Below are 27,908 nucleotides of genomic sequence, written 5' to 3' on the forward strand. Positions count from 1 at the left end.
GCAGCGGTGCTGCCGGCGGCCCCGTCAGGCCGCCCCGGCCCGATCCGCCGGGAGCTGGGCCAGGAGCGCAGCCGGGGCAGGGCGGCCTGCCCGGGGCTGTGGCCCGACCCCGCGCGGTTTTCTCTGCCTCAGGGAAAGGCCTTCGAAGGCGAGGCCTGTGTCCGTGAGCAGGTGCGCAGCCCGCCACAGCAGCCGCCAGCCCAGGCAGCTCGGGGCTTACGTGGCGAAACATGAGAGAAAGGAGGCTTTATTGGCGGTTTCTCACCTCTTGTGCTATAATTATAGCCCCTGTAGATCTCTATAAGCAGCCTTGAGAGAACACAGAGGTACGTGTTCGTTAAAGATGAGGATTGCCTAAGTTAATGATGAAATGCTAATTAACGTCAATAACATAGGTGGGTTACTTAAGAAATAGGTTGGTGAGGTGACAGATAATCCTACAGGAGTTACAGTATTGTTGACAGGAACGCAAGTACCTGGTGAGTGGAGAGCTGCAGAGCCAAGTGCCTCTGGCAGTTCTTCCCCCATACAGAGGCCTCTGATGATCTGCGCCCCCCAGTAAACCCACACCACGAAATGAACGCTGACTGGTGGGAATACATCCCCTTCTGTAGCTGAGGCAGCTGTGCCCTGTGAGAACAGCTGGAATTCACCCTGTAGCACCACTTTGCAGAGGAAGAAGAGCTGGGATTTAAGAGGAGATACAGATGTGACACCAGCCCCAGGTGCTGTCCGCTACTAGGAATTTACCTTCATGCACTGGAGCGCTTTGGTCAGCTTTGAATTTCCACTCAGAAAAGATGTGGAAACTGGAAAGATTTTAAAGTAGAACAGATGAGAAGAGGGATTTTTTCATCCGAGAACAAAAAAAGGCTGAACAAACTGACTCCCTTAAAGAAGACTAGGGAAGATAGGTTGTCAGTCTTCAAATATGTAAAAGACTGCTATGAAGTGAAAAAGGGAGCAATCAACCTGCCCTTCACGTCCTGACTATATTGGTGAGAAGTAATCATCTCAAACTGAAAGACAGAACTTCAGAATTACCATTAGACCACTTTCTAATGGCAGTGAAAATGAAAAACTGTTGTCATCTGCCTCAGTAGAGAACGAAGTCACCTTCATTAGACAGTATTAAGAACAGACATCATACGTCTATCAGAGATGATACCATTACAAGCAGTTCTGCTCAGGAAAAAGTGATGGGCTAGATGACCTGTTCAGGTTAATTCCAACTTTTTTCCTGTGACTTGAAATACCTCACACTGTTGAAGCCTACTCAGTTGTCACACAAGACCTACTTTCATGATTGGCTTTTGCAGTTGGATGGCACTGACCAGTTTTTTGGAAGTCTTGAGCCAGTAATATCTATGTGAATACTAATACATTTGTAATGACATTTTGCCTGTCATTGTTGCTTTATTTGTTCATTCCTGCCTTATATACTTCTATCCATGCTTGTGATGTATATGAAATAAAATCACATGAAATTCATAAAACTTTTACTTTCCCCTCTTTTGAATCTCTTTCAGGGACCAATTTCTCCCATGATACTTCAACATGATTCCTTTCCATTAGCTAAGCAACTAGCAGAAAGTTCTCCAGGGAGCAGCATCTAGCCAAAAGTTCTCCAGGGAGCAGTATGTAGTGCACAAGCGGTAAGACTCTGGTTCAGTTCCCTACTTCACATGCAATATTGGTGCCTCTTTGAGTCATAGCTCCCATATATAAACCAGGAATAACAGTATCTCCCTAGAGAGACTGATTTGAAGGTAAATAGACTAAGAACTGTGTGTCGATATAGGATCAACCCCTATAAGACCTACCAATGAAAAGCAGTACATAAAAGCCACCCAGGTATTATTACTATTTGTTTTGCTTTTATTCTCAGTGTTGTTAATTTATTTTATACCCTTTGTGTACTTTGACTAGAAAATAGTCTGTAATTTTCCTGGGGCAGGAATTGCACTAGTTGCAGTGGGGTCTCAGCTTTAGGTTAGGTTTCTGGTATTACTGCAACATAAACAGCTGTTCCAGCAGTTTGATAGTTTGGTTATGGAGTTAAATTTCCCCCCTGTGAATAATTTGTATACTAGTTTCTGGATGAACTCATGCATACCCACATTTAACTGTCTGCTGCTGTGGAGGCAGTCTGTAGGGAACAAACACCGGTCTCTTGACTGAGTTTCCATTCACATTGTTTACAGAAGTTCTGGATATAGCTGCAGGGACTTTAAGTCACAGTTATCTAAATCTTTCCACATTGCTGAACACTTGCAGAGAGATACTAGATTCATTGTAGTAGGCTTCAGATTTGCCTAGAATGTTTCTTTGTATCACAGACACTTGTAAAGAATAATAATGAGCCTATTGCTCATTTGTTTAGTCCTAATCATAGAGGTTCCCAGTAAAAAAATTGAATTCAACTAGTATCCAATAAGCAGTATTTCTCACCACCTCAGAACTTAATTCTCAGAAAAGTTCCCAATTAATTTGCAAGCATGTGTGAGGCTGGAGATTTAACTGGGGGTGGCAGAGGCATGGTGGTATGGTTTGGAAACCAGTGAGAGCCCTTGTCTTACACAGAGCAAAGGTATAGCTAGGCCATACACAAGCTGTGAAAACAAAGGACTTTTCCAATAAATTTTCTTGCCTTGAGTGAAGTTCTTCAACAGGTTCTTGAAAATCACCTAATGTAACATGAGAGCCCCTGAAATGTAGGTAACATGGAAAACTGATGGAAAACACATCCAGCCCCACAAGCTCCAGCAGCTTACAAGCTGCTGAAATAGCAACTGTACACACATCCAGAAGAGAAGGTAGACTACTATATGCAACTTAAACTGTAAAAAGAATTTTGACAAATTTCGAAAAAGCTTTACTGAAACCTAAGAAAGTTCCTGGTCCCAGCTGAAAATAGCAGGAATTGCCAGTGCTGTAGTACCTGCCTGTGCTGTTCCTTTACTGACTAAATAGCAGGGAAAGGTTGTGGGACTTTTTACTTATTTTTCACTTTTAAAGCAGCACAGCTTTGAGTTGTGAGATAATTCTTAATTAACCTCACTGCTTCTGGGGGCAACAGAAGAACATTATCATAATAGTAGCCAATGAGAAAACGAAAGTAAAGAATCCTTTGTGTTATAGAAAGATGAGGAATTAGAAACTTTTTTTCAGGAGTCTTCATTTCATGGCACTACTTGCAGGGTAAAAACAGAAGGAAACACCTACTTAAATAAGGTGTGATTTAGATGTTCTTGCTTTCTGCAGTGCAACTACTATTTAGATGTGATTGACGGTAATATATTAGGACACCTTTTTGCTCTGTACTGCTGTATAAAAAGCCACCACCTACAGAAGAGGTGGGGTTTTGGCCACCCTAGGTACAGGATGGGTGTGGGACATCCAGAGCTGAATCATGGGCTCACAAGAAGCTGATGAGGCAATAAACGGAGGAAAAGGGCATAAGCCCTTGATATCACCTCTGGATTAGTCATTTTTTTCATCAGAGGGGAAAAAAAAAAAAAAAAAAAAGGCTTACACCCATTATGAACATGTCATTCAACACCAAGTAATTCATGCTCTGGGAGGAGTTTTGTTGATATTTGAACAGGCCGAGAAGTTTTCCTGAAAGGAGCCTATTTATCTAAGACTTATTTAGTCTTTGTGCCATTTTCAGAGAGTCATCAGAAACCCTGAGGGAAAGGCACCACATCCATCCATCCACTGCCAGTTTACTGCAATATAAGGCTCAGCTTGCAGGTCCAGTGCCACAGAACGAGAAGAGCCCAGGGCTTGGAGCTTACAGCTAGGGAGAGGCCTGCAGGGCCTCAAGCCATTGGCCAGGATCAGCCTGGATTTGGAAAGGTTACACAAGGGTAGGAGGAACTGAAATTAGGGAAAAGGTCATAAAAGCCTGCATAGCATGGGTCATGAGTGAAACCTTGGATCTAGTGATCTCCAGCTAGAAGCTGACATTGTTTATATGGAAAGGATTAGTGGGCAGCATGTTCTCTCTTTAAACATGTAAAAAATACAAATGTTTTTGTACATGGTCAACTCTCTCCTGGTAAAGAGAGAAAGTATCAAAGATAATCAGCTATTTCAGCTTTCAGTCAACAGGATGATCTGAACAGCTTAGTAATGCTAGAGCTTAGAAGTAAGTCTGTATCTGAACAAGAGCTGATCACTGGGAAGCAGGTGCTAAACCCTTGTCCATAATATATTTTAAAATGCATATCGACACTTCTGTGAAACTGCTGTGACTTCTTTAAGCCTTCCACTGGTCTCCCAAGCCAGAGTTATTAGTAATACATTATTATTATTATCTATGTACCAGTAATAACTCCAGATATGACTTTTCTATATATCACATTTTGCATGAAAGGAAAATACTTGCTAAATTGCTAGTTGTATGCATGGATGAGCTGTGCATCGATCAGTTCAAGTCTGGCCTTTGCAAACTGAGTGATGCATTTCTATTTGTTTCTTCCGACTACTTCTGGTAGTAAAACCAGTTAAACTCTGTCGCTGGTAGCAATAGTGGCAGATATGTTTATCAATGTGCATGCTTCGCAGATTCCCAGTCAGTTCATTTCACCTTCATCAAGGTACATCAGTGATAAAAGGGAGACTAGGGAAAACATGGGCCCTCTCCGGAAGGAAACAGGAGACCTGGTTACCCAAGACATAGAGAAGGCTGAGGTACTCAACAACTCTTTTGCCTCAGTCTTCACTGGCAAGTGCTCCAGCCACACCACCCAAGTCACAGAAGTCAAAGGCAGGGACTGGGAGAATGAAGAACCGACCACTATAGGAAGATCAAGCTTGAGACAATCTAAAGAACCAGAAGATGCATAAGTCTGTGGGATTGCTGAGATGCATCCATGGGCCCCATCCAGGGAGCTGGCAGATGAAGTGGCTAAGCCACTATCCATCATATTTGAGAAGTCATGCCAGTCCAGTGAAGTTCCCACTGACTGGAAAAGGGAAAAAGTAAACCTCATTTTTAAAAACGGAAAACAGAAAGACCCAAACAACAGGCCAGTCAGTCTCACCTCTGTGTCCAGCAAGATCATGGACAGATACTCCTGGAAACTGTGCTAAGGCACACAGGAAATAAGGAGGTGATTGGTGACAGCCAACATGGCTTCACTAAGGGAAAATTATGCGTGACAAATTTGGTGGCCTTCTATGACAGGATTATAGCATTGGTGGATGGGGGAAGAGCAATTGACATGATCTACCTGGACTTGTAGAAAGCACTTGACAGTGTCCTTCACAACATCCTTGCCTCTAAACTGGAGAGACGTGGATTTGATGGGTGGATCGCTCAGTGGATAAGGAATTGGCTGGATGGTTGCACTCAAAGACTTCTGGTCAATGGCTCCATGTCCAAGTGGAGACCAGTGACAAGTGGTGTTCCTGAGGGGTCAGTATTGGGACCAGCACTGTTTAATCCTTTGTCGGCAACATGGACGCTGGGATTGAGTGCACCCTCAGCAATTTTGCCAATGACACCAAGCTGTGTGCTGTGGCAATCACACTGGAGGGAAGCGGTGCCATCCAGAGGGACCTTGACAGGCTTGAGAGGTGGGCCTGTGCAAACCCCATGAAGTTCAACAAGGCCAAATACAAGATGCTGCACATGGGTAGGGCCAATCCCAAGCACAAATACAGGCTGGGCAGAGAATGGAGTGAGAGCAGCCCTGAGGAGAAGGACTTGGGGGTGTTGGTGGATAAGCTCAACATGACTGGGCAACGTGCACTTGCAGCCCAGAAAGCCAGCTGAATCCTGAGCTGCATCAAAAGAAGCATGGCCAGCAGGTTGAGGGAGGTGATTCTCCCCCTCTACTCTGCTCTGATTACACCCCACCTGGAGTACTGCATTCAGCTCTGGAGCCCCCAACATAAGAAGGACAGTAGGGCCATGGAAATGATCAGAGTGCTGCAGCCCCTCTCCTATGAAGACAGGCCAAGAGAGTTGGTGGTGTTCAGCCTGGAGACGAGATAGCTCTTGGGAGACCTTACTGCAGCCTTCCAGTACCTCAAGGAGAACTAGAAGAAAGCTGGAGAGAGGCCTTCTACACGGGCATGGAGTGATAGGACAAGGAGTAATGGCTTTAAACTGAAAGAGGGTACATTTAAATTAGATATAGGAAGAAATTCTCTACTGTGAGGGTGGCAAGACAGTGGGACAGGTTGCCCAGAGAAGTTGTGTATGCCGTATCCCTGGAAGCGTTCAAGGCCAGGTTGGAAGGGACTTTGAGCACGTTGGTCAAGTGGAAGGTGTCCCTGCCTATGGCAGGGAGGTTGGAACTAGGTGATCTTTAAGGCCCCTTCCAACCCAAACTGTTCTATGATTCCATGATTCTTTCTACTGTAACGGCAGTCCTGCTGCATCTGAATAACTGAAGGGAAGAAAGGCAAGCTTCCTAGAAAACTCTGCGTAGAGATCTACAGCCCTGTCCAGTTTCAACTCTTCTGCAATGTATGTCAAAAGCCCATCAAGAGAAAAAGCTTTCATATTTATTTATTGAGGCAATTCAGTAAAACCATAGTTACCACATATGGCTTCCTGCTGCTTTGTTGGTGAAAGCAAGCATAATTTGACAGTCAGCTTTCGAGGTGTGTATCCCAAAGGAGCTCAAGTGTGTGCACACTTTTTTACTGCCCCAAGGTCTTCTCTCCTTCCCCTTTTTTAAGAGAGCTGTCAATTAAGGTGAAATGTAACTGCCCAGCCTGACAAGGGAGTTGTGTAGAGGCTATTTGCCTCTACACTTTCCTGGCTGTTGCAGCTCCTGTACACCTGCATTTTGTCTTGGTGACTTCACCTCATAACTATTCTCTGTTCTCTTTATTTACTTTCAGAACCTCATTTTTTCATTCCAGCTTTATGCCCTTCTGTGGAAGACTCTGGCAGGAAGTGTTGCAACTCTGAAAATCCCCTTTGGAAAAGGAGCTTTGTCTTTCTCACCCAGTTTATGAATTTCTGCTGAATAGTTGGTAGTTTACTTTTGAGACATTTAATTCATATAATTATGATACTGTCCTCATTTGGATGGTTATGTATGTCTGGACAGGAAAGATACCCTTCTATATTTTCCCAAAATATATTGCTTTAATAGCCAGCCGACAGTAGAGAAGTGTTCCATGGGGAATTGAGGCAGGAGAAGCTGGATGTAGTAAACACTAATCAGGTTCAACAATTTTTCCTGATAATCCTATATCCTGGCACTCTCCTGTCCCTTGTGCTCTAATGCATACGGAGGGTGAGATCAACTCAGGATACTGTTAGGATCATTATGTACGTCTAATCCTCCAGGGAGATACTGGAAGCTAGATTGTATTATAGCATTTTGTTAAATAATCCATTCTAAGTATGTAGTTTGATGCACTTAAATTCTTGCATTAAAATTTTCTCAATCTGTTACAATTTATCAGAATTTAGAGGAGGAAGAAGAAATGACCTAATAATGGCATTTGCTTAATTCTCTATTTCTCTTGCTTATGCCCCTTGACATATTATTGGTTATCTAACAACCATTTTTGTACTCCTGAGGGGTATATACCATATAAACTGTATTGTGGAAGAGAATGTTGTTTGGGTTTTAATTAGAAACTCAGTCCCTGTGTATCCTTTTGAGAAGATTGTAGGTATGACAAGAGCTTTACAACTTCTGGGTGAGACATAGCATCTTAGGAGGAGAAATACAAGGGTAAAGAGAGGGATGATTGTGCCTGAACGCAGTTTAAGTCTATTGGATTTTTACTTAATTAAAATAAGTAAAAGGTGCTGATGAAAAGCCTAGCGTATTTGTGCAGTTCTTGACTGAATCTTATTACAGAATTCTTTACAGCTGGAAAATGGACACTTGTCAGATAACTTAGCAGAAATGTTTGACGTATTTCAGTTAAAGCTGTAACGCTTAACTGTGGCTAACTCAAAAAAATCCTTTCCTAGGTCAGATAGCAAGGCAGTTTAACAAACAAATCAGCTGTTGCAAATCCTTCCTCAGAGTTTAATGAGAAGGAACAATTTCTTCTAGTGTCTATTACATTTTAAGACAATTACCTGAGTATCCTCTAGGGAATACCAAGGTATGCAACATCAGACACACAATTAAGCAATGTAATTGCATAAACACTGTATTTGGAACAGGCAGAGTGTTTGCATAGACCATGCAAAAACTGTTCCCAAATGGAAGCTGACAAATAATCATGTGACTCTTTAAAATGAGCAAGACGCTCTTTAAATGTGAGTTGTGTTTCACTGAAGTGTTTGATTCTATGATCTTGAGGGAACTTGGATGTCAAAGCAGAATGAAACATCTACAGCTTAGATTAAAACTGTTAACTCTGTCTCAATAATACTTATATTATCCTCATATGATCCTATATTACCCCATAATTAACTCCCCCACAATATTACAATTGTCCTGTAAAGGTAAGTTAAAGGAAAGTTAAGATTTTATAACTAATAAGAGAGAATTTTATTCAACATCTGAACTTCCCAGTACATGATAGGTGCTTTGTGAAAATGGTAGATGGAATACAACTACTCTGAAGCCTCTGCATTTGTTCTGACAAATGCAGGTGCCCATAATCCTTTTATAATTCAGATCCATAGTCTTTGAACACACAGCTAAGAGTGAATACTGTCCCTGCCATTAAGGTCTGCTAAGGGTGTGAGTTAAGCTGTGTCCTGATATCCTGCAGCAAAATTGCAGTTAATACACTAAGCTACATGCACTCTTCCCCAAACAGCCCCTGTTCTCCCAATCCACTGTACTTGTATCTTTGTTCAGCCCTCAGTGATACTCACTTCCTATTTAGTCTGCTGCCCCAAAGTTTCCTGTAATGCTATATTATTCCTTCCAGTTTGGCCCAGCTTTCCTCTGCGTTGCCAAATCAGAGGTGCCTTCTGACAAATTGAAGGTGCTTTCTCTGTGTGTACTACATACATACAAGGGACCAATACAATTCGCCTTCACTTTTAGAGACACAATTCAGGATCACAAGTTTAGGAAGACATTCAAGAATACATGTAAAGATGATGAGAATAGATTAGAGAAGTCAGGCAGTGTAGACAGAAACAGGTTGTGGTATTAGGCGCTTAATGGTCTCTTCATGTGCTGTGCCAAGAGGGAATCAAGCCCCCTAGGCAATTACATGGCAAGATACAGAGGCAAACTGAATGGCTTTTTATGTGTTGGTGCCACAGAAAGCTTCAGTGGGAGACTGCCAATGCCATGAACTCAAGATAGTCTGTGCCCTTGTACCATGTTTCTTTCGTACCTCGGCAGTTCCTCGAGGGAGTAATGGCAAGGAGGAACTGTAGTCAGCAAAAGAGAAACCAGAGGCACAGAGCTGTGAAGAGGGAACTTAACCACAGGCTGGTGAGCACCATCCACCATGTGGTGTTGCACTCATGGCTAACCACAGCAGAAAGGGAGTGATTTCTTGGTTTATATTCAGATAAATTATCATTATGCCAGTACTATACCATTTGTTTGCTTTTTGTTTGGGGCAGAAGCATGCAGCTCCCACACCTCATTTTCATTCTCCTTTTCTTGGACCTGGATCTAAGCTCTTCAGTTTTGCCTCATCTGAGAAACAAAAACCTGGAGGAGGAGACAGGCCGAAGTAATAATAATGAGATCAATTAGTTAATGAAGGAAGTTTGAACAAATGTAGCCAATTCTGTCATTCTGTGAAACAAATGTTGATTCAACTATAATTTAGGCAAGGGAGTTAAAGACAGCTGAACAGAGTATTTGTATGAGTAAAAGCAACATTTCTGCTCAGATGCAAATCCGTTGCAGTTTTTAAAATACAGTTTTAACATCAGAGGTGCTAGTAAAAAGGGATGATTTTCAGGATTTTGCAGATTACAGCACAGTATATTAAGAGGAATGAGTGGCAATTTATCTGAATGTGGAACACTATAAACCGGAGCAGTTCAGCAGCTGCTGCACAGGCAGCTAAACTGTCTGTGATAAGAGCGAGAGCCTCCTGGAGAAGGGTAGAGTGGACAGTCATGGGTAGGACCCATTAAAAAGCATCATTACCTATAAGTAAGCAAGCACTGCTACAGCAGACTGAATCGTGAGAGTCACTAGCGGGCAGCCTGGTAGTCTATCTCCCTTTCACTTTTGGAATTACTAGTTATTTGTTGATTTTAATTTTTAAAATTTTGTTTCCGATGATGATGTGATTTGAAGTCATCTGCATATTTGATTATCGTATTATAGAACTTTAGTTAAGTATATAAAATTAAAGATTGCTTCAGCTGGTCGTGTGGAATTTACACCAGCAGGACACCTTAAATGCTCCTACTGCTGCTGCCTTGCCAGACCTGAGGGCTCCAGTCTCAGGCACTGTCAAGCCAATGCTGTTCACCAGTGCTTTGTTTCAATAGAGAAATGTGGTGCATACAAGGGATAACAAAGGCAGCTCCTTTTTTGAAGAACACAAAATAGATTAAGCTGGTCTCAGCTGAAAAGGATGCCATCAATTTAGACAGCAGCCTGCTCTTTCAGCTGAAAACATGGGAAATGGAGCAGCACAAATGGGTGAACGGCTTGATTCTCCAAAATATTTGTAAGATAATTAATCTCTACTGCTTTCTTTGTTTGATAGGGGACCAGCTTACTGCTCCATTACATGCAATGATATTGCTGAAGAAGGTAGGCATTTTCAAATGAGAGAAAAACAGAATTTATTTTCTCTTTAACACAAGATTCTTTGTGTGTTGAGAAGTAAAAAAACAAACTGTCCTTGTGTTCACGGCTCCTCAGCACGGCAGCACTGGAAGTGTAGGGGCAAAGGAACAGTTGTAAAACAAAGTGGGGGCAAAGAAAGCAGTGCCAAACTTTGAGGGAGAAAGTACTACTGTAAATATACCTAATGACTAGGCATAAAAAGAAGTACTGAGTGATTCCTCAAGCTCTTGTGAACTGAAAGCAGCTTGGTGAGAAACCTCAGGGCAATCATTCCCAAGCTTGCTGGAACAGCAAGACCCTAGGATAATAGCGTTGGCTCCCCTGCTAGAGCACTCCCTCCTGGCCAATGTATGGATTAGTTTTAAGAGGGCAGTTAAGGATAATAGTACAACCTTGTGACTGAAGGAAGAATAAAACTGTGATAATAAATTCAGCAGAGGGAGAGTTAGAAAATTGGGCCATTTATCAGGACGATTGTCTTGCTGTGACAGTAGTTGTACTTACCCTGGTACAAAGCAGCTTGGGCCAACGGCATTAAAACTGCCTTACCCATATTTAAATAACAAATTTCAGCTGGAATGGAGAGGGTAGACTCCTGGTACACAGAAAAGCAAGACAGAGCTGAAATGCCTGTTCTTCAGTCCATAATTTGAGTTTTTTCTTCTGTGTTTGAATTTTTCCTTAAATGGCTACAGATCATGTTTGTCTTTTTCCTCCAATAAGATGTTTAAATTCCTCATTTACTGCTCAGTACATCATTCAAACTCTCCAACTCTCAGAGCAGAAAGCACTGCTTTTGCACCTTCAGTGGAGAATGCTCTGCTCTTGGAGCAGGAATGCAGAGACATAGCACATTCCCTCTACAGAAAGCTTTTAAACAATTATTTTCTAGTAAACTGAAGCATGAATTTGTTTATCAGCAAAGCATTTTCTAAACACTTGTGTTTTAATGTCTAAATATATTTTATTTTAGCTTCTAATCAGTTTCTCAATACCATTAAAAAATTAAAAAGGAAAAATAATTTGCCTTAGATTTCTTTGCCTGGTACCATGTGTCTGAGAATTGCCAAGTGTTCCTGCCTTCTGTAGATCTTATTTGACTTGCACAGCATTGTTGGCTGTGTTAAAACAGGCAGACTTGATCCTTATGCCCTGTCAATCTTGCTTGAGATTTCAGTTATGTTTTCACTGGATTTAACATAAAAGCTTTCCAATTGGTTGGTTTTTTTTTTCCCGTCAACCCTTCATTTTTCACTCCCTCTTACCTCTTGCCACCAGGGTTCTAAAATGTACTAAATGCTGGAGTAAGACTCCAGAGTCAGCAGCCCCGGTGCACAAGCATCTCCCAGACTTCTGAAGTGCTGAACTGTGACAAGCTGATCAGAATCAGTGCCTCTGCGGCAAGCTTTTGATACAGTGTCCTCAGCCCTGCAAATCCCTGCAGGTAGTCCCAGCACAAGCTAGACAGAGAGGCAGTGGGTCCTGGAGTCTCCACGTAGGGCAGACAATCCTGCCTTGTGCTGGAACACAGAAGCTGAAGCTGTACCCCAAAATCTGGTGACTTTTCATTTGTCCTACCAAATCTGGGGACAGCAAGAATCTTACATAGATGGCATCTCTATGTGAAAACCATTTAGAATTGTGCAATACTAAATTCTGATCTAAGGACATCTGATAAGCTGAGCAGGGTGGGTTAACAAGACATTTTCTGATCAGACACAGCTTAATCGTGTCATTGGCAAAGGACGGGGGAGTACTATTTGTGACCTTGGTTTCCAAAGCACAGCTTTCCTTTTACCCAGCAGATGGCCAACTGCTCTTGGTAACAGGAAATAAACCTAAGCAGAGGTTTTCTCTCTAACTTGTATAGCCCCACAGATGGACACTTTAAAGGAAAGGCAACTTTCTTAAAACATAAACAAAAAACCTACCATAACTTTAAACTGAAGGCCTGATTATTTTGTGCTCTGTGGTGGATCTCCCTTTTCTTCAGACAACTCTCCTTGAGTAGTAAAATACATGCAAGGCCTCTGGGAAGTGTAGCATGTACTCCAGGGATGTGTGGTTGTTTACTTCTACCATGCGAATGCGAAAGGCTGCACTAACAGAAATAGTAGGCGTTTGCATCCCTGGGAAAGCTTAAAAATATTAAGCTTAATTACAGGAGACAATATGAAGTTTTCTTTAGTGAAAGTCTATCTGCCATTCCTCTTGTTTTTTCTCTGAAAGTTCATTGCTGTTTCCAAGAGCGCTGCAGGTTTAGCTGGATCCAGCTGCACCCACCAGGTGGTTGCAGTTCTGCCTAATGCCTGTGACTTTAGGTAGTCAGGGGGGCTTCCTAGATGGGAATGTGCAAGTCTAAACTTGAGGTAGTATTTTCTCAAAAGTTCACATTCAGGATTAACCCAGGGGCTTGGACATGGTACTGTATCGTTCAGTTACTCATCTGGAGGGGACAGGTTCAACTCGTGCTTAGAAAGATCCCTGATGTTTTGTCTCCCACTGTTAGCTTTTAGACAGTAGGTAGTTACTAGCGTGGGAAGACCAATGGACAGGCATCTTCTAGCATCAGTAAAGGTCTCCCAATGACAAAATGAACTAGCTAATGGAAAACAAACTAGGAATGGAAACAACAAACTTTCATCCATTGCTAGGATATTATGCAGTCTAACACAATATGGCAGCCATTGGCAGACACTCAAAAGCTGGAGCATGGGGGGCTTAAGAGGCTTAGACTGACCAGTCACAGGCTTTGCCAACCCACATCTCCAGGACCTGAGGACACAGTAGATGTCAGTTCTCCTCCCAGACCTGCGCTGTTGGCAGTAGCTTTCCCTCTTCTGCTTTTCCTGTAACTGTTGCAGCCAGCACTATTCAGTTGCCAGGGAGGTATGTACCCACCATCAGAGATTACTGTGGTACAGAGATTACATAAAACAGTTTCCTGCTTTATTTGATATAATTTCTAGCACATTTTGAATTACTGTTTTATTATTCCTCATATGTAGCCAATTAGCTTTTTCTGTCTGAAAATCTCTCAGACAGCAACACAGCAAAGGATATAAATTAAGTAAGTATGACTGTGCTAGAAAACTAAGAAAACTGGCAGGAATCTTACAGGCAGAGAAAGTAAATAAAATAGCATTAACAATTTTAGCAAAGCATTCCAGGTTTTGAAATGACGTCCTTTTCAATAAGCTTTCTGCATTATTTAAACACTGACTGCAATGTTATGTGCAAACAATTTTAATGTTTGCCTCTTACTGAAACAGGAGGTTATGTGACCAGACCACAACATACATGTTGCCTTTTGAAGACAAGTTTAATAAGCAGTAAAGTATTATAAAAGTATTGTTACAGGAGGAAAAGCTCTTTTGAATCATTCTAACTGCTCATTTCATAAGAGAGGGAGGTTGTTTAAACTCTGCTGTGGTACATTACGCATGTAAGCCATAAAAAGTAACCTCAGGAGACAGAAGCACTGCCTGCACCAGTCAATAATGGGCACCACAAATGTTTGCCTTTCAGAGGTGGCAAATAATACAAAATTTGCACTTACAAAGGTATGTGCAAATGGGCTAAGAAATGCCAAACAGGTGGATTGAAAGGTTTCTGACATGGAAAGCAACCAACCTGTGGGGAACTTCTGAACAAGTAAGGCCAAGTGCATGCCTCTCCCCTGCTAATGTTCTCTTCTGTTCCGCCCTTCTAGCTTGGCATCTGTTACCTTGATATGCTTTTAATACTTCCTGCCCTGCCTCAGGTGTCTCTAAGCTTAGTATTTGATTTTTGGCACTCTTTTCCCTATCTTGCTTATGCTTGTTTCAGGCAACAGCAGCTGCATGGAATAAATCCTTTGGGTTTTATAGAGCCATTGTTCAAAGCTTTGTTTAAGAGTGCTCCTACGTGTTTGCAATAGTAAACAACTAAAGAAAGAAGCTGGAACTAATAAAAACATAATAAAAAGGCAGAGATAAATACTGTTATACAGTGAAAGCAATTGGAAGTATGCATGTACAACCCCCCTGCTTTGGTTAGCACATTATGAAGGACTGATCATTTTTAGAGGAAGAGCATGCAGGGCTTATTTAATTCATGAAGATGTGTCATTGGTTTTGTGTTTTGAATCCAGTTTTGAATGAATACCACAGGGTAGAGATGTTAGATTTGCTTTCGTCAATTTGTAAGTAAATTTCACTTTAGGTCCTTTTTCAACCAAGTGACCAGTACTTTGGTGCATACTCAACAGCCTCAGGGGCGATCTGGTTATGTTGGGACTACAGTTGTTCCAAAGGGAATGTTCCAGCTGAAAAGACAAGTCTTCCCTTTTTTCTATCATAACCCCTTTTTACAGAAGAGAAGCATTTGGCATACAACTTCCCTGGCGACACCACACCAGCTCAGAGGATGCCTTGCCACTGAGCTATTCCTTAGAGTCCATATTGGACCTTATTGCTGAAAAAAGAGAATAGCTTGGCTATAGCAAAATTTTCTCTGTAATCTTGTTTTTTTACTGGCTTACTCACAAATCACTAATTAAAAGGAATCAGTCCTTAGAACAGATGAATTCAGAGTTACCAGTAGGACTTGCTATTTTAAGGACTATTTAACATTTTACAAGAAAGAAAAGGAAATGACAGTAAACATCTTTTGATAACCTTGCATATTCCACTTATATAGCCAACTCCTATTTTGTGAAAAGCTCTTTGTATCTTGTGCATTTTTATATTATTGAGAACTTCAGAACACAAGATGGCAGTGTACATTGTAGTGATTTCAGGTTTCAAGTTGCCCCTGCTACTCAAATAGAGCGTATAATACCATATTCAGTCCTCTGATAATCTGATTGTGTACTTGTAGTATTAGAAATAAACCTAAAAGTATTTGTCAACAGCAGAAACTAATGCAACTTGCCAATAAATGAATATTGCATGAACAAGTGTTAGGTAAAGCTTAACTCAAGATTTTATTGTACATAACAACACTTTGGAGACATTAAAAGCCTCTTATGGAACTCCTCAATTGCAATAACAAGAGGGTATCCCTTTATGAAGGAATGGAAGTTGGCTCAGTCCTAAGAGCTTCAGAGCAAAATTGGCTGCTGGGGAAAAGCACATAAGAGAGCTGGCAGCCTGAAATATGTGAAAAGCTCGGGGCTCTCAGAGGAGTAGTGCAGACTACTGAAGTGGAACGTGCTGAACAGTATCTAAAATTGAACAGGTGCCTTTCTATGAAAAAAACAACAAAGCAGACAACTGGCATGACAATTCAGAGAAAAAAAATCCACTAAGAGGCATTGAATTAGAGGATAGGTTTCTGACTGGGGATAAAACTGCTTCAAGAGCTACAAGGAGTCAGACCTTTCTGTGCATGACTTTAGAGAAAGCTCAGAGTCCCTCTGGGTACCAGTGGGCAAAGAGAACTGCAGTAACAAACTTTATAGGCCATGCTTTTCTTGCATTGGGTTGAGTACTGGACTGAGCAGGTGTAGCTAAAACATTGTCTTGGCTGCCTTTCTGAGCTGAACTCATAGCATTTGTTTATGCAACCACAGCCTTAACAGAAAGGCTTGCTACATAGTAAAAAAAGCTCTAAGGAAAACAGTAATATTGCAGAGTATAAAATAATCCTGGAAAAATTATCCCTGTGGGATGTGTAACACTGACAAAATTCTAGGCAGTCCTGCTTTCTCCCTGGGGAATATTCAGGTGACGTTGCCTCCCTGCACCTGAACTCATGGCACTAATGGGCAAGTCAGACTGAGCCAGAAGGTCAAAACTCAACACCAAAGTTTGTAATTTCTGGCTGTTAATATATCCTAAATTAACATAGTTATTTGGAATTAGAACATGAAAATACATATTCTTCTCTCAGACAGGTGTGATATTTCTGTTTTTCTCTCCAGAATATGGGTATATTTGTCATCCTCCATTGTACTGAGCACTGGAGAACCTCACAGCAGTGTGAGTGGAGCATGGCATACAGAGCTTAACCAACATTTTTGATAGAAGGTGGAACTGGGAATGTTGGTCCCCAAGTCTACTTTTCTTGTAGTCATTACCCATGTGTAAAAATGCTGCCCTGTTCCCAATCTCAGTCACAGTAGCTCCAATGAAAAGTTGTCAGATTTTTCATGGTGGTTCACTCCTGTCATTACAATTGAATCGATTGCTGCTTGTTATTGCCTTATGTTCCCACACATAAATCACTGGGTCTAGTCCAAGACTTTTTTCTCTCTCTGAGTTTGCATAAGATTGAATTTGGCATTGATTCAAATCAAATAATTCAAATGTCATTTTTGCCTGGTATTTAAACTAAGGCTGGGTGTGGGTTCATGACTAAAATAAAGTGTCTTACCTAGCAGTTTCAGTCATTTGGTCTATTTGTCACAGTAGGTTACAGAAAGTGTGGCATGCACAGAATTATACATGCACTTTTCAGCCATCTAAAATGGAGGATAAATTGAACATGTCATGGTTCTAGGGCAGTAATTTATATTGAGTACAAGCTGGGAAGGGACCAAAGCCAAAACCTCAGATCTAAATTACCTTCAGTTCCAGGGAAATTTTAATCCAAATAAAAACTTCACAGCTGTTCATTATATAATTAAGTGAACCAACAAGAGACCATGTCTCAGCACTCCCAAATTAAAGAACTTACACCAAAACTGAAACGTTGTGGCAAAGTCCACAGACTCCCTACACGAGCCCTGATCACCGATGTTCTCTGCAGTCATTGCCACTTGACTTCTGCTGTCTGTTTTAACCACTCCACATGTCTCTGTTGGCTTTGCGTATATCTCTGTTCTCTGTAAATGGACTTTTTCAGCCCGATAATGTTTCCTCATTGAGAGTGTGTTATAAGGATTCACAGACTCAAGATTTTTCATAGATAAACTATTGAAGTTGGTATCATGACCTTCTTTTTATTAGGGGTGCTAATGAAGCTAATCAAGGTTTGATTTGCAAGGGTGACACTTCCTTTTGGCAACCCAGGGAACTGCCTACCTTTCAAATCTCTGTGAATCCAGAAACAACCAGTGTCCAGCTTTGAGAGGGGAAAGGAAAACATTGTCTTTTCTTGCTTCTTCTGCATGGCCTTCCCTACAGTCTGTCCCATCTTTTGCTTCTAGTCAAAACCCAAGCACTTTTTAATGACAGTCGTCAACCCACATAAACATACAGTGTAATTCCTTCTTTAGGTAAAGTAGTTCTTACTTTTCTATTCAGAATCATTCCTAATCCAACCTTCTTTAACCAGGTATAACCAATTTCCCCATAATCAAAGGTAATCTGCCCTCCTCCCACAATAAAATGTAGCTGTAATAGCCCACCCCAAGATTAAGCCCTCCCTTCCCAGTATTTCACAAAAACACCTCATTGACCTGACCCAACACAAATCAAAATTAATTTCTTCCCCATAGTCCAAACCAGTAACTTCTCCCCAAAATAAACCCTTTTCTTGACATCAGATTGTAATGACACTTGCAAATTCAGGAAGTCATGGTACAGCAGAATGATAGCAGTCCTAGAGACACTTAACTTTTTCATTGACAGCAAGCATCATCCCTCTGCCTTTAATCAACCCATAGGGCATAAGGCAAGGTCTGGTCTATGAGCGGATGGAGTGGGAAATGTCAGCAGGCTGGAGATTGCTACCTTCTGGTCCAGCACAGGCACCCTGGCTCCAGCTGGGGCTTCGGAGATGTTCAGGGCAGGAAGCAACTGAGGAAAAGGATATTGGGGGTTATTGCTATCACCGATACATTTCCCAAGTAAACACTGATTGTAATAATGAAAATAAAAGGTGATATATTTAAAATTGGCAAAAGTAATACGCCTGCAAAACATGCTGGCCAATGGTATCATTGAGGGCAAGTGCTTAACAGGATTCAGTAAAAGGTTATACATACATATTCATACATTTGTGTGGGGAATTAGATTGGACCTGATAAAAATTCATAATGGATATAAATGTTCACAGTTCGGGGCATAAATCAGCCACCAGCCTGAGGTTAGAAAATAACTTCCCCTATAGTCAGCTGGTTACATAATTATCCATTATACTTGTGGAGGGGGGAAAGGAGGTTGAAGAATAGGGCAATTTCCTCAGAGACATCTGGGAATTACTATTGGCAGACAACTAATTTAGATTTGATCTGGTATGGAAGTTCTTATTACATCAAATAATGTAATTTAGAATTAAAGCATATGATTTATTTTGTATTTCTTACTTTTCATGTAATTAAGTTCATGCCTGAGGGTAGCTGCAAGCCTTTTCCTTATAAGCTGGCCAAAGTTAGTAAAATTCACTGTGCTGTATTTTCTCACAGAACCTCCTTAAAAACAGCTTCAAATTTTCCAAGGAAGTCAGGCAGAGTCCCAGGAATTTAGCCTGTTGAAAAGCTAGCCAACTAATATAGCCAACTTACTGTCTGTATTAGCAGAGAAAAAAATTGCATGCATGAACTGCAGTAAAAATCATATTCTGAAAAGTTCTCATTTTTGTTAAGTTTGGATAATAACATAAAAAGGCTCGCAGAGCTCCTGAACATCACAAATTATAGCACATGTGCTACTCCAGGCCTGCTTTTTCTGTCTGGTGTTTATTGTCAGCTTGCCTAAGCAAGACATAAGTGTTCAGAAACTGTAAGTGAATGCAGGGAATCATTTACATTTGCTGCAGGGGCCACGGGATACTAGCTGCATTCTGCTATAGTTTCTGGAATTCATGTGACACAGTTACTGTAATTACAGCATAAATTATCACAATGGATGTGGGAAACTGAGGAACATTTATTAACCAAACATTAATATTAACCAGTTTTCACAAGAAAAAAGCGTGGTACCTGGCATAAGTCTGTCTTAAACATCACTTTGGTTCCTCATGCATTATACTAAGAACAGTGCACAGCAATTTCCCAGTGTCTAGAAGGTTCTAGAGCCACAATCAACACATGGTATGGTCTTACTAAAAAAATCTTGCTGTGCGAACTTGAGTGATCTCTTCGGACTGATTTATAAAAGGAATGGCTGAAGAGAAGGCAGAAGATGTAATGTAGTAGAGGGTTTTTTTAAGGTTTCAAATCATATTCTATAAAAATCTTACTTGAAAAATGAATTCAAGCTGGCTTTGCTAGGAAAGCTGTGAGTTGGTTGTGGAGCACATGTCCCCTGATGGCAAGCGAGGATGCCCATCCCAGCTGGGGCTCCCCCAGCTTGGTTCCAAGTGCTGGAGGGGTCAGAGGCAGGAGGCCTTGCAAGCTCTAGTACCAGGCTGTCCTCATGCAACACACAGGGCCTGCAGAAGTAATGCAATTGCTTTATGTCTTTCTCAGAACAAATAGTGCAACAGCCCTAAGCACAATTAACTCTTAACAGTGGCAAAGTTATCAGCCCTGCAGCTGAATCTCAAATGAGGGTTATATAGATCAGGTGGGGTGGGCTTTGTTGAGACCATTTGACACCAGTCTTCTGCCAGCCACATACTCAGTTTTGTTGTCTCCTGCCTCCTTATGTCCTCCTGCTGCTGCTGCTGACACCCTGCCAGCAGCAAGCTATTTCCCTGGGAAGCTCTCAGGCTGCTTACAGCCCAGCTGCCTCCTCCTGCCAGCTGCCTCCAAACTGCTGCTCCAGCTCCCATATAGGCTTCTCCCTCTCAAACAAGGCAGCTTACAGTACGCTGGCAACCCCAGTATATACTGGGAGCCTCAATACAGTGTTACAAAGACATACTATACATTGAACTGTGAGATGTTTGGGGTATGATGGATGTGGGTGTGAGGGCTGATTTTTTTGTTAATATTTTCATGAGGAAAATAAACTTCAGCATGCTGCTGACATTTACGGTTGTACATCGCAAAAAGCTGCCAATACTAATGAAGAGCGAATTACAGATGGGGTGTAAAAAATGGTACGCTCAAAAAGTAGTAGTTTTGATCTAGAATGAGGCAAATTGATAAACAGTGTAAAAATAATCCCAATAATTTTCCAGTGGAAGAAATAGTCTGAAAAGCATGAACTGGAAAAGAGAATGATGGTAAACCCTCCTTCTTCTGCCCAGGCAACTAGATGCAAGTATGCAGGGAATATGGCAAGGCAAAAGAGCAATGTAATTTTGGACTCCACATGAAAAGCTGTAACAGCACCAGGTTAAGTCATTTTCTTTGTGAATTTGGCCTAAAATACTCAGTTCTATACACAGCTTTATCAAAAATCAAAATATAAATAAGAAAGAGTTCTGAAAAAATCCAGAAAAACAATCAATGGCTAGAGACCAGATTTGTTTGGAAATACATGTATATGTTTAACTTGTTCAAACCTTTAAGGGTGATTAAGGGGAACCCATAAGGGACGATTCTTCTGGAAGACAGTACTTAGAAATACAAAGTAGGAAAAAAAAGGGTCAGCAGATCATAGGCTGCCAGAGATCCCAACACTGCTTTGTTAGCTACTGCTGCTGAGCAGCCACCAAATTAGTAGCAGATCCCAAAAGAGTGCATAAACATGAGGGTTGCATTTATATTCTGAGAATCAAGCTTACTTTTTGTTTCCTCAGAAACTCACTTTCAGAGACAAACCTCCCTGTTTCTACCACTTAATTAAATAAAAAGTAGGCATACTGTCCAGTGTAGCGCTGAAAATCACACTGATTGCTTGATATTGCTTCCTGTTCAAACACAGTCTTCATCCATCCCTGGGCCTACGTGTTACCCTCTCCCTATAGCACACTAATGGAGATGAGGAGTGAGGCTGATGGGTGGTAATACAATGTACATAATGACGTATTCAGGAGAGGAGAAAGAGATGCAAGTTAAGCTACAAAGAAAAAATAGAAGAACCAGGAAAAATATCAACAGACATATTGTGACTCCGGGGTTTCTGCATTTCTGACTGTTGCCTTAATGCTAAGGCAGAGAGGACACATCGACACTGGAAGCTAGTTTGTGCAACTTGTTCAAGGTATTACCTCTGCCGCCCAGCTAGCAGAGGCTGCATGAGCGTTCCTATGCAGCGCTGGCATCTGCCCTCCTGCCTATGCCTTGTCTTCACAACCCTGAGCACATCTGGAAGTTAGCACCCCACCAGATACATCAGGACAGGCTCAGCACTGATGGTTACTGATAGCTAACAGTGTGCCTGCATAACAGCCCTGTGGAGGAGAAGCAGAGCACCCTGTGCAACTGGCAGAACAGTATGAACAGAGTCAGCAGGTTGCTTAGATTTTAAACATGGTAAGTAAGGACTGCTTGCTGGGTTAGCAGAATATATGGGGCATGACAAGAGGCTGAAGGAGTAAACAATATACTGTATTCCTGTCATGTGACTGTCAGGAGGAAAATCTCTAAAAAAGAGAAAAGGCAAGAAAAAGTGGTAATAAAGCAGCCAGCTTCTCCCATTCTCTTTGAGAACAGGAAATAACTTGGCATTTCCTTATTTAGCGAACACTTTTGTTACAGCAGAGGATGTACAGAATGATGAGTTAGAGGATAAGGAACGCATTTCCTAGAAAATATTATGAACTTATCATAAATTAAACGCTATTTGAGTTATTAATTCTAATTGTATAGTTACTGTCAGGATACTAAAATACTTTGATAGGACAGATACTCCACCCGATGTGTGTGTTCCCTCTTGCGTCAGAAAATGAAAGTCAAAGAAACCTCAGTATTGTTCTTGCTTTCACACTTCCTGCATTTTTTTGGGTGTGGAAGGGGCAACAAAAAAAATCCATGAACAATTATAGTATGCATCTGAGAAACTTCTAGGTTCTCTGAGCTTCTGGGAACACTTGAGAATTTAAAGGGAAGGATAGACAGGCAGAGGCTGGGCCAGCTTACCTATGGCATAAATGTATTCCAACATTTGCAGGACAGTTGGGAGTTCAACAGCATATCAGGCATGGGTTTCTGACTCCAAAGCACATGATGCACTTTGGACTCTGTAATATGTTTATTTATAGTTAGTCTGGCGTCAGCAGCTAAAGTCACAAAACTAAGTCTTATAAAACTATTCCCAGTATATTCAGTGCAGTGCAGGTTGCAACTGTTTCTATTCACGGAATTTAACTTGGATTGTAAATTGCTATATATATAGGAACATTAATTCTGGAGTAAGTTTCTTCATCTATTTTAGCTTATTTCAATATTTAATTCTAGAATGATTATTCTGTTCTAGAACTATTTCAGAATTGTCTTGGCTCCAGAAGGTCATAGAAGTGTCTTTCATCAGACACAGTGAAATTGTATTATGCCCTGGGCAAAACAAGCATTAGGATTCTAGTTGAGTTAGGAGCACAGATCAGATCATTCATTATCTGCAGATGCCAGGACATTAAAACTTTCAATTGTTTTCTCACCACACTGAATGAGGCAGTTCATTAATACAATTACCTCTGTATAATTGGAAACTAAATCAATGATGACTGCACGATTTGAATATTACTTTAAATAATTTCGTTTTTATGATGCTATTCTGTTGTACATGGTATCACCAAATAGCTTATTCATTTTCCTGCCTTTCTTTGAGAAGGAAGAAGCACCTTTTCAACATTTCTAGTTTTCTGGGACACAGTGTGCATTGCTTTTAATTATTTAGGCTGACACACATTAACGCTGAAAGTCCATAGTCCATAGAGAGTGAGACAAGAAGGAAGGACCGGATGGATTATAACTGCCCTGGGAAGAGGAGCCAGCATCAGAGGTCTTTGGCAATGCCCTTAAAGGGAAACAAGAATGTGGGGTAGTCAACCAACACAGAACTTGAACACTGTGAAGGATTTCCCCTGCTCCTTTCAGAGGAGCGCCTCTAGTCACTACCTGTTTGCTCTACTGGAAAGAAGCAGTTTTTAAAGTATTTGGACAAGTAATAGGGAAGACGGCCACAAACTACTCACTCTGTGTGACGGTCTGTTTGGATCTCTCAAATTTACAGGACAATGTACTCAGAAAATTAAACTTTATTTTATGAGCTCATTAGGAAAGAAAACAAACACAACAAACAAGGGTTCAATCCCCTTTGTACAGGCTAGTCTAGCATGTGAATTCATTAATTCATCACTTAAATCACAAGGTTTCTAACTCACAAGTTCCCTTAATTCGTAACTTGCAATTCATTAACTCGTAATGTGTGACTTGTAACTCGTGCATCTATGAGCAAAATTATTACTTAGCCAATGCTGAGAGTGCTTATCCTTCCTCCTCTGTCATGGTGCAGGTGTCCCCTGTATCATACTGGGAATCACGAACATTTGTTCCAAGACATATAACCAAATCCAAGACATATAACCATACAAGCTATTATGAAGAAAACTAACTCTATCCCAGCCAAAACCATTACAATCTCCACACCTTATTCCATACCATTTACGTCATTAGGTCCCACACTGTCCAATAGATCCTCATTAGTCCCTTTCCCCCTTCCCATCCTTTGATATATATACACAGGTATCATCCCCTAAGTCTATGGACCAGCTCTGTAAAATGTCCGCGAAATGTCCATTGTGTTCATTAGTCCATGCCTTGGGTTCTATCTGTTACGGTGGTCACTCAGGACAGGAGAGGTGGTGTGGTATTGTAAACCTTGTCCTCCACTGGTAGTGGTTCCTGCTATTGTAATCCTATAACATGCAACTTGAATCATAGGTTACAACAATTTAAAGGTATATGCATTAAAATCTCCGCCTCTGGTCGCTTTGGACACCACAGTGTACTCCTCCCCTTGCTTCTGCATTAGCACGGACTTATCCACAGACCTCAGTCCCTTAGAGGTGGACCTGCTCCACCACGGACTTACTCATGGGCCACAGTCTCTTCAGGGGTAATACTTGATGTGGCCTGGCCACAGCCACAGTTGTTTGGAGGTGTACCTCCTCCAGTGCAGCCTTATCCGTGGGCCGCAGTTCCTTCGGCTGTGTTGTGGACTTATCCATGGCCACAGATACTTCAAGGTGTGCCTTCTCCAGTGCACTTAGCTTTGGGCTGCAATCCTTTCACGGGCATACCTGCTGTGGTGTGGGCATATCCGCAGCCACAGACCCTTCTGCTCTGACATGGACTTATCCACAGCCACAGACACTTGGGAATGTCCTGCTCCGGCATGGACTTGCCCGCAGGTCAAGTTCTTTCGACTGATTGACACTGGAGCTCCAGCCAGTCCAGCACAGTAGCACAAGAACAGCAGCGATACCCTGGCCATCAGCCAGCCCAGGCATGTGCCATTGCTGTTATCAAAATGCTCCCAGGCGTAGCTGGGTAAGATGATAAGCCCTACAGCAAACAGCAAGAGCAAAAAGTAGCCGCTAACGAACACTAGAGTCTAACATACACCAAGGCAAGTAAGCCCCATGGCAAGCACAGGACCTTGCCAATTGATAGCTAAACAGCTATAACAGCTATAAATTCAGTCTAGCAAGCTCCAATCAACTCTGTCATTACCTCGAACCCTTTGAGCCCCATGTTGGGCACCAAAAAGGACTATTGTGGTTTATCCCCAGTGGGCAGCTAAGCCCCACGCAGGCACGTGCTCACTTTTCCCCAGTGGGTGGGGAAGAGAATCAGAAGGGTAAAAGTGAGAAAACCTGTGGGTTGAGATAATGACAAAAGCTGCACATGCAAGCAAAGCAAAGCAAGGAATTCATGCACTACTTCCCATCAGCAGGTGTTCAGCCAGCACCAGGGAAGCAGGGCTCCATTACACGTAATGGTTACTTGGGAAGAGAAACACCTTAACTCTGAAAGCCCCCCCCTTTCTTCTTCTTCCCCAGTTTTATATACTGAGCATGATGCCATATGGTATGGAACATCCCTTTGGTCACTTGGGCTCAGCTGTCCCAGCTGTGTCCTCTCCCAACTTCTAGTGCCCCTCCAAGCCTGCTTGCTGGCAGGGCAGCCTGAGAAACAGAGAAGGCCTTGACACTGTGCAAGCACTGCGCAGCGATAGTTAAAACATCCCTCTGTCGTTAAAAGTTTTCATTGCAAATCCAATACATAGCACTATACTAACTACTTGAAGAAAATTAACTCTATCCCAGGCAAATCTAGTTCAGTAAATAATTTTTTTAAAAACATTTATTGACCAAAAAGTCAGCATGAATTTTCACTGCATGACAGACACAATAAGCTCAACAACTAAGAAATGTTCTTTATCTTGTTCTTTTATCAAACTAACTTAATAGGAGGTGAATTCTTCATTTTTAACGTTGGTAAAATGTGCACCCAGAATTGCCTGTACATAAGCATCTGTACAGTACAAAAAGCTCTTCTGAAAATTGTTATCTGTTGAGTAGATTAGGCTGCTATTGCAAAATGAAGGGCTGCAGAGTGATACTGTCATGACAGCAGTCCTTCATCTCTGTGAATGAAAAGGGGGATTGTGCAAAGTGCCTCCAAAAGCTTCTAAAATACTGCCACAAAGTGGCTAAGTTGTCCTTACAAGCTCTTTTGTCTATTTTAAATGCATTGTTCTCAAGAATTGTTCAACTTGAAAGCAAATTAATTTATAAGGTTAAGTCATCAAGGCATAACGAGACAGAAACTCTGACAATCACGCATTCAAAGCATTTCAATGTCAGTTTATTCTACAGGATGAGACACGTACCAGCAGAAGTCAAACCATTCCTGATTCCTTGGAGCCAAATCTGAAGTTGAACTCTCCTCAGGAAGAATTCATACTCATGTACAAAGTCCTGCCTCTTCTTGTATTTCCATGGTTCCTGGAAATGAGTTCATAATCCATATTTAGTATCTGGGATGTGGGAAAAGGTTGTAGGCATATGGTTTCTATTTCACTAGCACCAGAGACAGGGTCTTCTCCGTGAAGTGAAGAAAGAACCAGCTGCTGTACTTCAGACTGTATGTTAACCTCACCTAACTTTTAGCTGCTGAGGGTTGGGGAAGATGAATTCCAACCACTGTGGCTGAGAACATACCATCTTATGCCAACAACCAAGCAGGGATCCATCTTATGACTTGCTGATGTAAGAACGGAGCAGAGTCTGTGCCACATGTGAAGCTGATTCCAGGGTCCTTGGTTTACACCTCGTGCAGAGCTTTCTATAAAATACATGTCTCCTTATCACTGAGTGAAAAGTGAGTTTTGTTTCACAGAATCATTTCATCAGTGTTTTTCTAGTGACATAACAGGGAAAAGCTTTAAAATTAAAGTTCTTATTAAAAACATAACATTGAAAAAACTTCTAGTCAAAATCCCAGATCCTCAGAGTCACTTCTCATTACCATCTCAGTCAAAATAGACACTGGTTCAAAGTTCAGAAATTCATTGTGACTGGAATTCACTTGGCAAGTCAAGACTTGTCTCCAACATTTTTCAGAGGTTTGAAAGATTTTATTCCAACAGATATTTTCCTCCATTGCCCATTATTTGAAGGTACCCAAACTAGCAATATTTTTAAAATGTCTGTTTTCAGCAGTAGGTGGCACTATGAAGTTTCTATCTTCATAATTATTCTAATATAAAATAATGTAAAATGTTATGCAGATACATTGGAACGTCATCAAAATGTTAATAGTCCATTATCTGAAAACATGGCCAGATCTTTCAGTTTTCCTATAATTTTAAAAAGAGCATGAAAATATTTTAGCATAAATTCCAATAATAAAATGAATGTTTCTCTAAACATTACAATTGACAAAAAGTTTAATGTGAGAACAGGAATAATGAGATGTCTAATATAAAAATAGCAAACCAATAAAATTTAAAATTGCAGGTGACATAAGAAGCTCTCTATACTCTTTGTTACTCTTACATAAAGTACCATCGTGGGCTGTTCTTGAATATACTACTTCAGCTACTTAAAATTCCCTGGAAATTATATCTATCTCATTTGCATATAAACTGTAATATTACAACAGTGGGTGTTAATGTATGTATACTCTTTATGTAAATTTGACAAGGTAAATGACGTATACTAACAGGGATACAGCAAATAGAAAAGCATTTAGATTTTTCTGTGCTTGGCCAAAAATTTGTATTTACAAGCGGAGACCAAAGCACTACATGTGGGCCTATATTCCTCTATGTATACTATATGGAGATGTTAACTATATCCCAAATAAACTCCAGGATTAGAAAGATGCAATGCTACTTGAAAAAATTTTCTTCAAAATGTTCCTATACAAAAAGCAGCTATCAGCTATCACACAAGCCTGTGTGTCCAGGTATTTCAGGTTGT

At 41.2% G+C, this 27,908-nt stretch overlaps 1 protein-coding gene and 1 long non-coding RNA gene across 8 annotated transcripts in view; one reads left to right on the top strand and one right to left on the bottom strand.

Annotated features, from left to right (window-relative positions):
- Nucleotides 1–26,425, bottom strand: part of AGPS (alkylglycerone phosphate synthase) — an 82,958-nt gene extending 56,533 nt beyond the window's left edge. Inside the window, exons 1-3 of one of the 4 annotated variants that reach the window (XM_027786199.2) lie at nt 26,315–26,425; nt 19,827–20,018; nt 18,261–18,442 (exon numbers count right to left, since the gene is read on the bottom strand). In XM_027786199.2, the coding sequence (XP_027642000.1) occupies nt 18,261–18,268 (8 nt within the window). In that variant the 5' untranslated portion in view covers nt 18,269–18,442; nt 19,827–20,018; nt 26,315–26,425. Of the gene's footprint in view, nt 1–18,260; nt 18,443–19,826; nt 20,019–22,557; nt 22,659–24,511; nt 24,895–26,314 lie in introns of those variants that run through there. The other 3 variants (XM_027786201.2, XM_027786202.2, XM_055811661.1) reach the window with 3 other exon arrangements.
- On the top strand, nt 1–27,810 carry LOC114012055 (uncharacterized). Of its 4 annotated transcripts, none has more exons than XR_008748339.1 (3): nt 1–326; nt 1,530–1,655; nt 26,289–27,810. It is a non-coding gene; the product is annotated as an uncharacterized LOC114012055 (long non-coding RNA). The 4 variants fall into 4 exon arrangements; XR_008748340.1 differs by having other exon boundaries at nt 5–326; nt 26,301–27,810; XR_008748341.1 differs by having other exon boundaries at nt 5–171.
- Nucleotides 27,811–27,908: the final 98 nt, after the last annotated feature.

Source organism: Falco peregrinus, chromosome 8 (genome assembly GCF_023634155.1).
Source record: "Falco peregrinus isolate bFalPer1 chromosome 8, bFalPer1.pri, whole genome shotgun sequence".
NCBI classification, from domain to species: domain Eukaryota; kingdom Metazoa; phylum Chordata; class Aves; order Falconiformes; family Falconidae; genus Falco; species Falco peregrinus.